Here is a 10,298-nt window from a genome sequence, read left to right as displayed (position 1 = left end):
CTCAATTTGATGCTGCTCAGGAAAGACTCAAGTGTAGTGTCCTGGAGTTTGTCGGCGAGGTTTTGGTGGTACAGGTATTTGAAGACGTCTGAGTCCTGCATCTTCACTGGAACTCCGATGATAACAACTCTGGGCTTGCGTTTATGGGGCTCATCAATGGTAAGACCAGAGGTCGTCAACTGCTTGTACTGTTTCAGCTTTTCAATGTCTTCCTTCGAGTTAGTGCTAATTATTACACCACCATTCCTGGTTTTCCTTAGCCCTGTCACGTGAAGCTTCATTTCATTTGGGCATATAATTTTTTGAACAAGTGTCTTGGTCTCTTCACTTGACAGTTTGTCGCTGGGGTAGATAGCTACTGAACTCGAGCTTTTGGGCTGGATAAAAGGGGCCTGTCCTTTTTTCAGAATATCGGCAAAGGTGGTGGTGGAAGGATGAGGTCTGGAGGACTCATTTATGGAGGATTTAAGGTCTTCAATTGTTTTTACCAGGTCACTTTTTTCTTGAGCTACATCTAGAGCGGTTTGGGCTTGAATAGTCTTGTGCCCTAAGGCCTGGTGTAGGATAGCTATTTGCGAGGTCTCACTGCCTACTTTACGGCATAGGTTATGAATTCTAATTTTTTGGTCTGAATTAAGTTTCCCTTCAGTTGCAATAGAACAAATTCCATTTAGGTAGCACTCAATTCTGTTCAAGTAGTCCTGTAGCTGTTGCGTAGGCAGTACTTGGGCAATTACTCGAGGTGGACTCGGCACTGGCGCAGGCGGCTGGGGCGCGGGGGGCTGGGGTGGAGTGGAGCAGCAGGCCGCAGGCGTAGCCGTCGGGCTACGAGGCGTCAGCGCACTCATTTAACTGTCTTATTTGCACTTATATCCGAAACATTGTCTTGAATATTATAACTGAATATTTTTAACACAGTCTGCTATAAATCTAGGCCACGACTTAATAATCTGTTATTTAATTACTTTATTTGCCATGTACGTCCGTTCACGTTGAAGGCCGAATTTAATCTAATACTACTTGTTTATAAGGTTGGCATGCCAACACTATGGATTTACAGAATAAGCCCCCTGCGTATGCAATAACTTGACGTGTGTTTGAGTGAGACATATGTATGTAGGTATGTCTGTGTATAAGTACGGCCAGGGGCGTATTTACCCTAGGGCTAAAAGGGCTACAGCCCGGGGCGGTAGGCGGCGAAGGGCGGCCCAGGGGCGGCTGACAGGCCGCCCTTGGTCTTTAGGCTGGAGGATTAAAAAAGTACAGAACAATATTTTAGGACGTAAGCCTAGAACGGCCCTGAGCCATCTTTCCACATGTTGATTTCACGTCTTAAGAAATTTGATTTAAAGTATGAAAGCAATCCTTTGTTCTTTTCTGAACAGGTGGAATAGTCTATTTTTTTCCGCCTCGGTATTTTTTTAAAGGAAATATAAAGAAAAAAAATGGCCTCACTCAGTCGCCCTGCACAAGTTTATTTCTAAACGTGCTAAAATGTACTTAGGTACCTACTCGCCTATCCAGAAAAATCTGATTTTTTTGTTCGGAAGATATCATTATCTATGCAAATATATCACTACCTTTTGTGCAACTGGACGAGGCCCATTTCACCCATTTGGGTGCACCTGTGTTCCCAGAGGGGGAGCCGAGTGTCAAAATGAGGGCACTGTAAACCGCTCCTTGGTCAGCTCTCGGCGCATGTGGCTCTGACGATTCTGAGGTCGTGTTTCACGATTCCACGGCTAACTTATACCCTTCGAACATCACTATTCTAATATTCTACGTCGAAAAAATAAACGATTTCATTTCATTCATTTCATTTCACCTGTATGGCTATGTGGCGTGGAGCCAGCGATGTATGATGAGGCACAGAAGTCAGTGGTCTCAGGCAGCGCTTCCAATTAGGCACGGTGGTCTGGGCATCCGTCGTTTGCTCTTCGTCGGGAGTGTTACAGCTAGTCACTCGTATCCTACCATGTAATGGCGACGAGTTCTACATTCCCTACGCAGAAGAGGCCTTGGAATTGTGGCGGGCACGGTGTCCTAGCGGCACGGTGCCGGAGCAACCGCAGCGCCAACAAGATTGGGATGAGGAGATGTATCGGGTCACGGTAGATGCGCTTCTGGCACAGACTACAGGCGCCGAGCTCGCACGTCTGCGAGCGTTGTCTCAACCGGAGTTGGGTCTTTGGCTGCACGCATTGCCATCGCCGCTAATGGGGACGTTGCTGGATGACAATTCTCTACATGCGGCGGTGGCGCTGCACCTGGGCTGCGATATCTGAGCCACACTCCTGCCTTTGTGGAGCGACGGTGGACCGGCTAGGCCGGCTTGGTCTCCATTGTGTTCGCAGCGCGGGGAGGCTCTCCCGGCATCAAGTAATTAATGACATCGTCCGTAGAGCTCTCGTCACGGCTGGCGTTCCAGCCGTTTTAGAACCGCCGGGTTTATGCCGCAGTGACGGGAAGTGCCCGGACGGTCTCACTTTGATTCGGTGGGACCGGGCCGGTCCGTGCTATGGGATGCGACGTGCTTTTGCACACTTGCCCCATCTCATGTAGGCCTAACCGCAGTAACCGCTGGTTCCGCTGCAGAGGCGGCTCCAAGGGTGATCGGTCGCTGCTTGAGAAGTCGAGGCTATGACAACCGCTCTGGGGCATACCTGATGCAGAAAATCTCCCTGATTGCAGCGAGGTAATGCCGCTAGCATCATGGGCCCATTTTCGTCGGTTATGTCTTGGGGCGGTTTATTTACTTAGTATCTAAGCTTAGGCCCATAACAGACGGCGTTTTTTATGCGCGCCGACGACGCGCGTATAAGGATCGCGCGTTTTCGGCGCCGTAGAAGCTGATTTTTGCGTTTGCTTTGATGACCCAAACGCGCGCATGACAAAGGAGCGGAGTAGGGCAGTGTGCGGATCACTTCGACCGTTTCATGAACTATTACTATACGGTGCGAAGGAAGTGGCGGTTGCACCTGTTTGGTTCTTCAGGAAGATGAGGAAATGCCACTGACGTAGAGGTAGCTATTATATTAGCCTGTTGAGTCTTCGAAATAAAACACTGGTATTATTGTTCACAATTCACTGGAGATGTTTACTGTTTCACTCTTTCTATTAAACTGACTTGCTGTGAGGTGTTGGCGTCTGCCTTTTATACTAATCTCTACCGAAGATAGAGAATTCCAGGAAGCTCTAGAAAAGACTCATAAGAAGTAGAATGTTCTAGATGGGGCTGCCATCTGTTGTCGAGTAGGTGAACTACATGGTCTATTTAGTGCACTATTGTTCTACTTCGTTATGCTATTTCCTACTAGATGGCGCTGGCCTCCTCACTTCCTGTCACTATTTATTTATTATTATTACTAAAGTAGGTAGGTGCTCGAACAACTAGTAGGTAGGTACATACTTAAACTATATCTATATCTATACACACACATAAGTAAGTATTTATCTTAGCGCTCAGAACCTTCGCGAGCGTAATCGAGTTAACTACTTGATCTAGTTATTTCTATGAACTATTTACAAATAAAACAAAACTTCTTTTAGTCGTTCCGTACATCTCTCCCGCCGGTCATCGCCTGCAGGGCGTTGAATTCTTTGGTCGGAACGTCTGGAGCTGTAGGCAGGATCACCAGCTTCTTGGTCGGTCTTCTAAGGGTTCCTCCTTTGGTTTGGACGTCGACTGTTCTTACGATGCCGTCTTGTCCGGGGTAGACAGCCGTGACAACGCCCTTTGGCCACGTGTTGCGCGGTAGGTTGCCGTCTGCCAACATGACAATGTCGCCAACCTTGACTGCTTCGCCGCGTCCGTGAGGCTCCCGCCGGTGCTGAAGTTCAGGCAGGTACTCTCGTAGCCATCTTGCCCAGAAGAGGTCGGCCAGGCGCTGAGAGGCGCGCCAGTGACTGCGGCTGATGAGGTCCTTGTCGTCGAAGCTGCCAGGCGCGTGTACGCGTCCTGATCCGCCGAGCAGGAAATGGTTCGGTGTCAAGGCCTCGGGGTCGTCGGGCTCGAGTGACACATGCGTGAGCGGGCGGCTGTTTACTGCGTATTCTGCCTCGGCTAGCAGTGTGCGCAGCACCTCTTCGGCTGGGTGCTGCTCGTTCAGGACGGCGTAAAGGGCGGTCTTCACTGACCGCACCAGTCTCTCCCAGGCCCCACCCATGAAAGGAGCCCCAGGAGGTATGTAGCGCCAGTTGATCTTCTGTTGGGCCGCTTTATCAGCTGTAGCGGCGTCGATTGATTGCCGCAGCTCTCTATCAGCCCCGCGCAGGTTCGTGCCGTTGTCGGACCATAGCTCAGTAGGTGTTCCGTAGAGTGCCATGTGCCTACGCAGCGCCATCACTGCCGAGCTAGTGGTGAGAGAGTCCACCAGCTCTAAGTGTACGGCGCGCGTCGTGAGACACGTGAAGAGCGCCACATATCGCTTCTGTCGAGTGCGGCCCACGGTGACTGTCAGAGGCCCGAAGTAGTCCAGGCCGGTGTAGGTATAGGGCCTGCAGTGGTGTGCAAGGCGGCTCGATGGGTGGTCTCCTGTAGGTGGCTGCGGGGGTGAATCTTTCATGATGCGGCATGGTCGACATCGATGAATCATCATCTTCACCACTGTGCGAAGGCGGAGTATCCAGTAGTGCTGTCTGCACTCATTAACTGTAGTTTCGGCTCCTGCGTGCATCAGCTGGCGGTGTGTGTAGTCGATCCACAGTTTGGTGATTTGATGATTGCCGTCGAGTATTGCAGGGCTGATGACTCCTTGTTCTATATTGAGTGTACGGCCGATTCGCGATTTCAATAGTAGTATTCCATTTTCAGCGACGACCGCAAGGTGGCGCAGCCTGCTTCTCACGTTCAGGGTTCTGTTTTTCTGTAAGTCTTCTATTTCTGAGTCGAAGGCTTGCTGTTGACTTAGGCGTACGAGTAGTGTTTCCGCCTCACGTAGTAGCTGCCCGGTGAGCGGGAGGTATTTTCTGTCTTCTGTAGTTTTCACTGTCGCACGCTTGTTCGGTTTCATAGCTGTTTTCTTGCGCCAGTCAGGGTCTTTTTCGCTATTTTTCGCAGTTCTTTTGTAGTTGACTCGCTGATCACGTGGCCGGCACAGCTGTATGAAGTGTAAAACTCTTGCTGTAGCTCGTAGCAGTTTTTCCCACTTAGAGAAACGGTTGTAGTCTGGCAGCGCTTCTTTTAGTTGTGCAGACTTTTCGGTAACTGAGGTCGTTTTCTCTTCGCCTGTTTTCTTCGTTAGAAGTGGTTTTTCCGCCGGCCAGGCAGTAGGGTCCTCGAGTAAGAAGGATGGGCCCTTGTACCATCGGTGGTCAGCGTCGAAGTCGCGTGGCACATCCCTTGTAGCGTCGTCGGCCACGTTGAGTTTCGTAGGTATCCAGCGCCATTCATTTGTAGAGCTGTTTTCCTCGATGTCAGCTATGCGGTGCGCGACAAACGGGCGGTACGATCTTGAGCCGTTCTTCAGCCATGTCAGCACCGTCTTACTGTCGGTCCAGAAGGTCTTCGATTCGGGCTTAACTTGGTGTTCTTCAATGACGGCTGCGGCCATACGGCAGCCCATAACGGCGGCTTGTAGCTCGAGGCGCGGGATCGAAGTGAGCTTGAGCGGTGCCACTCGCGCCTTTGCTATGACGAGCGATAGGTATGTCTTACCCTCTGCTGTTACCGCCCGCCAATAAAGAGCGGCGGCGTATGCGGACTCGCTCGCGTCGACAAATATATGTAGCTGTAGACTCGTAGCGTCGCTGTAGCGGGCGTAGCACCTCGGTATTGAGACACGGCGTAGCCCTTCCAGGTGCATCATCCATTGTTGCCATTGTTCTGAGAGGTCTTCATCTATTGGCTGGTCCCAGGTAGTGCCGCGCCGCCACGCCTCTTGAAGTAGCTGTTTTGCTCGCACGGTGACAGGCGCGGCAAATCCGAGCGGATCATACAGCGACATGACGATCTTGAGTGCTTCTCTCTTCGTGGGTATCTTCTTTTCTATGACTGCAGGCGGCAGACGCGCCAAGTCTAGGTTGAAACCGAGCGCATCGGACTTTGGCCGCCAGATGAGACCTAGGACTCGTTCGCTTGATCCATCATCGATCTTAATGTTCATGGGCTCGTTGCCTGTTTCGCCGAGTGCTTTGAGTACTGCCTCGGAGTTTGATGCCCATTGCCGCAGCACGAAGTGGCCTCGCCGGTGTATGTCGCGGACGTCCTGCGCCACCTTGATCGCTTGCTCTTCGGTCTTGTGGCTGTCGAGGTAGTCGTCGACGTAGTGTTTGTTGATAATTGCGTCTACTGCCTCGGGGTGAGTGGCTTCGTACTTGAGTGCGATAATATTCTTCACGTAGATTGCTGTTGATGGTGAACTTGTAGCGCCGAATATGAGTGACGTCATTCTGTATTCTGTTGGCGGCCCATCACGCTTGTTGCCCCTCCACAGGTAGCGAAGGGCATCTCGATCCTCAGCGCGTATCTTCACCTGCATGAACATCTCGGCGATATCAGCTGTCACGGCGACTGCATGCTGTCTGAAGCGCATTAGTACTCCCGGCAGCGACTGTAGTAGGTCTGGCCCGGTGAGTAGGTGGTCATTAAGTGAGACGCCTTTATATGTGGCTGCTGCGTCCAGGACAATGCGAATCTTGCCCTTGTTCGGATTGACGACTGCAAAATGCGGTAGATACCACACTTTGTTTGATGTGGTCGGTGGCGCGACTTCAGCGTAGCCCTTTGTAATAAGGCTCTCCATCTGTTTCTCGTACTTTTCTTTGAGGTCAGCGTCGCGATCAATCTTCTTCTCGATGCTGTGAAGTCTCTTCAGCGTGTTCTCGTAGTTGTTTGGCATGCTGAAGTCATCCTTCTTCCACAGTAGAGACGTTTCATATCGGCCGTCGTCTCGTGCCTTGGTGAGCAGGTCGAGTGCTCGCTGTTCTGGGTCAGACTTTGGTGTCTTCGGTGTGATCGTTAATGAGTCGAGCGCGAAGTGTCTCTTCAGCTGCTCGTCCATGCTGTCTTCGAGGTTGATGATGTTGTTCACGTAGTGCACGCGCTGTCCCAGTGCGCGCGTGTGTGCACCGTGTAAAACCCAGCCCAGTGGTGTGCGTGAAGCCACTGGTTGGTGTCGCTGTCCCGCTCGCACTTCCGACGCCATGAGCAGGTGCCAATTGTCTTGCCCGATGAGCAGGCCTGGCTTCATGTCTGCGTGCTTCAGCTCGTGCTGGATGTCTTCTAGATGAGGCCAGCCGGCAAGGTCTTGCTCGGTGACACGCTGTGCGGCGAGGTGCAGCTTTCTTACTGTGCGTGCGTTGACTATGTGCGTCCCGCTTGCCCCCTCGAGAGTGAGTGTGACGCGACGTGATGCGGACTCTTCGACGCTTGTGTCAGCGATCACTTCTATGAAGAGAGGGTCAATAGGCCCCCTGGCTCCGATCCTCTGTGCAATGTCACTGTCGATGAGCGTAACAGTAGATCCGTCGTCTAGGAGCGCGCATGTGTCGACCGCTCCCGCTGGTCCGGAGACTTGCACCTTTACTATCTTGAGATACGCTTGCGTCTTCGGTGTCCACGAAGAGGCGACTGCTTCCGTTTTCTTTAATTCGGGCTCGTCTTTGCGCACGAAGTGAAGCAGTCGGTGATGTGACCTCTCGCAGCCGTCAACTTCGCATTTCTTAATTCTGCATCGGTGCGTCTTGCTGCGGTAGCGTAGACAACGAAAGCAGAGTCTGCTTTCCTTAGCTAGCTGCCAACGTGAGTCGATGTTGCTCTCTACAAACTTGCGGCATTCTGCTATGTTGTGGCCGGCGTTGGAGCATACTGGGCACGAAACTTTCTGTTCCGCAGTTGCGTGTGCCCTTTGTGCGCGGCGTGGCTGCTGCTGCTGTTGCTGCTGCTTCGGTTCGTAGGCGATGCTCGACGTCTTCTCATGTGCGTGCGGCCCGCATATCGAGGCTTCCCGAGTGAGGAAGCGGCTGAGCTTCAGCAGTTCGGGTTCCTCGGGCGACTGTGCGGCGGAGAAGTCGAACCAGCGAAGCTTATGGGCGGCGGTGAGCTTCTCGACTGTGAGCTGCGTGATCTCGGGATTGTTGAGGTAGCGGTCGCGGTGCAGCTCTTGAAGTGTCGTTACGATGTTGCTTACTTCGTTTGCAAAGAAGCAGAACTCTGTAGCGATATCCGTAGGCCGGCGTAGTGCGCGCAGACGTTCCAACTCGGCGAGCGCGATGCTGTCCGGGCGCCCGAAGCACAATTCGAGTGACTTCATCACGTTCTCGGGCGTCGTGCTGGTGATGAGCAGGTGGCTGACAGCTTCCTTCGCTCTTCCTTTCAGGCATCGACGTAGGCGCCCCATGTTGTCGCAGGGCGCGAGTGATGCGGCGGACTCGTAGTAGGCGGTCTTGAACTGTAGCCACTCGTGCGGCGCGCCACTAAAGTACGGTAGCTCACTAATGTGACGCGGAGCCGGTGGCGGTGGTGGTGGCGGCGGCGCCCCGGCTCTTGCAGCTAGAGCAATAGCTTCGGCGAGGGCAGTGAGGCTCACAGAGTCGCTTGTCCGCGGCTGAGCGACAGGGACGGCGGCAGTGGAGGCAGGGTCGACGGCGGTGGCGACTGGCGGCGGTAGAACGTAGTCCTCATCATGCTGTCTGGACTCCTCAGCAGCTTCTGTTGGCGGTGGTGGTGCTGCTGACGCGGAGTGAGGCTCGTTCTTGATGGCCAGTACATTCTGCTGTGTCTTGAGCCACGAGTCGACCTTGAGCGTACTCTCCATCTCGGTACTGATGCTGCCTTCGTCGTCGTCGGTGTCGGATTCAGCTTCAATAACTGCGAGACGGGCGGCGGCGAGTTCAGCTTTACGACGTGCTATTTCTTCTTTACTACGTGCTATTTCTTCTTTTGCTTCGGCGATTTCAACTTGACGACACGCTAATTCTTCTTTCGCTTCGGCGATGCGGCGTGCCTTTAATGACTTGGCCTTCGATCTTGCTGTAGACGCTGGCGGAGTAGCCCGGATGCATGACGGTGGGCAGGGCGTTCCGGCAGCAGCTGTAACCACCCTCGCGGCAGTGGAGGGCGGTGGCGGTACTCCCCCGAACACAGGGAGCGGTGCCCCCCCTGTTATGGGGGGCGAGACGCTATCCACCCTGGCGGCAGACGAGGGCGGCGTCGATACTCCGGTGGACACACCCGTCGATGTTGATGCTTTCACGGCGGTTGACGGCGTGTGCGTGTCGGAGTCTGTAGCGGTGGTGGTGGAGGCGGTGGCGCCGGCGGCCGACGATTCTTCAGTAGGCCTCTGTTCTAGGCCGCCGCGCTGTAGCCTCCCTGTCGTGGACCTCGTTACAGGCATTCCAAAGTCTTCAATCCGGCTCCGATGGACCAAATGTGCGGATCACTTCGACCGTTTCATGAACTATTACTATACGGTGCGAAGGAAGTGGCGGTTGCACCTGTTTGGTTCTTCAGGAAGATGAGGAAATGCCACTGACGTAGAGGTAGCTATTATATTAGCCTGTTGAGTCTTCGAAATAAAACACTGGTATTATTGTTCACAATTCACTGGAGATGTTTACTGTTTCACTCTTTCTATTAAACTGACTTGCTGTGAGGTGTTGGCGTCTGCCTTTTATACTAATCTCTACCGAAGATAGAGAATTCCAGGAAGCTCTAGAAAAGACTCATAAGAAGTAGAATGTTCTAGATGGGGCTGCCATCTGTTGTCGAGTAGGTGAACTACATGGTCTATTTAGTGCACTATTGTTCTACTTCGTTATGCTATTTCCTACTAGATGGCGCTGGCCTCCTCACTTCCTGTCACTATTTATTTATTATTATTACTAAAGTAGGTAGGTGCTCGAACAACTAGTAGGTAGGTACATACTTAAACTATATCTATATCTATACACACACATAAGTAAGTATTTATCTTAGCGCTCAGAACCTTCGCGAGCGTAATCGAGTTAACTACTTGATCTAGTTATTTCTATGAACTATTTACAAATAAAACAAAACTTCTTTTAGTCGTTCCGTACAGGCAGAGTGCAGAGGGACGCTCACACCACCACTGCACCGCCCGCGCCTGCGCCTCACTCGCCTCAGTTGCAAATGTTTTATTGTGTACTGCGCGTGTATTTAGTTTAAAATGGAACCTTTCGACACCGATCGCTTTATAACAGAAATAAACAACGATCGCCCCGTGTGCTTAGAGTTACAAGTTTGCGTTCAAACCTCGTTTGAAGCGCGTATACGCGCGTCATCTGCGCGTCGTCGGCGCGCATAAAAAACGCCGTCTGCTATGGGCCTTAGTTAGTTT

At 52.2% G+C, this 10,298-nt stretch overlaps 1 protein-coding gene across 1 annotated transcript; it reads right to left on the bottom strand.

Moving 5' to 3' along the window:
• Window positions 1-3,070: 3,070 nt before the first annotated feature.
• LOC119694064 lies at window positions 3,071-9,335 on the bottom strand. The gene has a single exon (XM_048624491.1). It carries the CDS (start codon window positions 9,333-9,335, stop codon window positions 3,546-3,548), a length of 5,790 nt encoding a protein of 1,929 aa, XP_048480448.1. The 3' UTR covers window positions 3,071-3,545.
• Window positions 9,336-10,298: the final 963 nt, after the last annotated feature.

This window comes from Plutella xylostella, chromosome 12 (genome assembly GCF_932276165.1).
Source record: "Plutella xylostella chromosome 12, ilPluXylo3.1, whole genome shotgun sequence".
NCBI classification, from domain to species: Eukaryota; Metazoa; Arthropoda; class Insecta; order Lepidoptera; family Plutellidae; genus Plutella; species Plutella xylostella.
The sequence above is the reverse complement of the archived record's forward strand: the minus strand, read 5'-3'. Positions and strand labels throughout refer to the sequence as shown.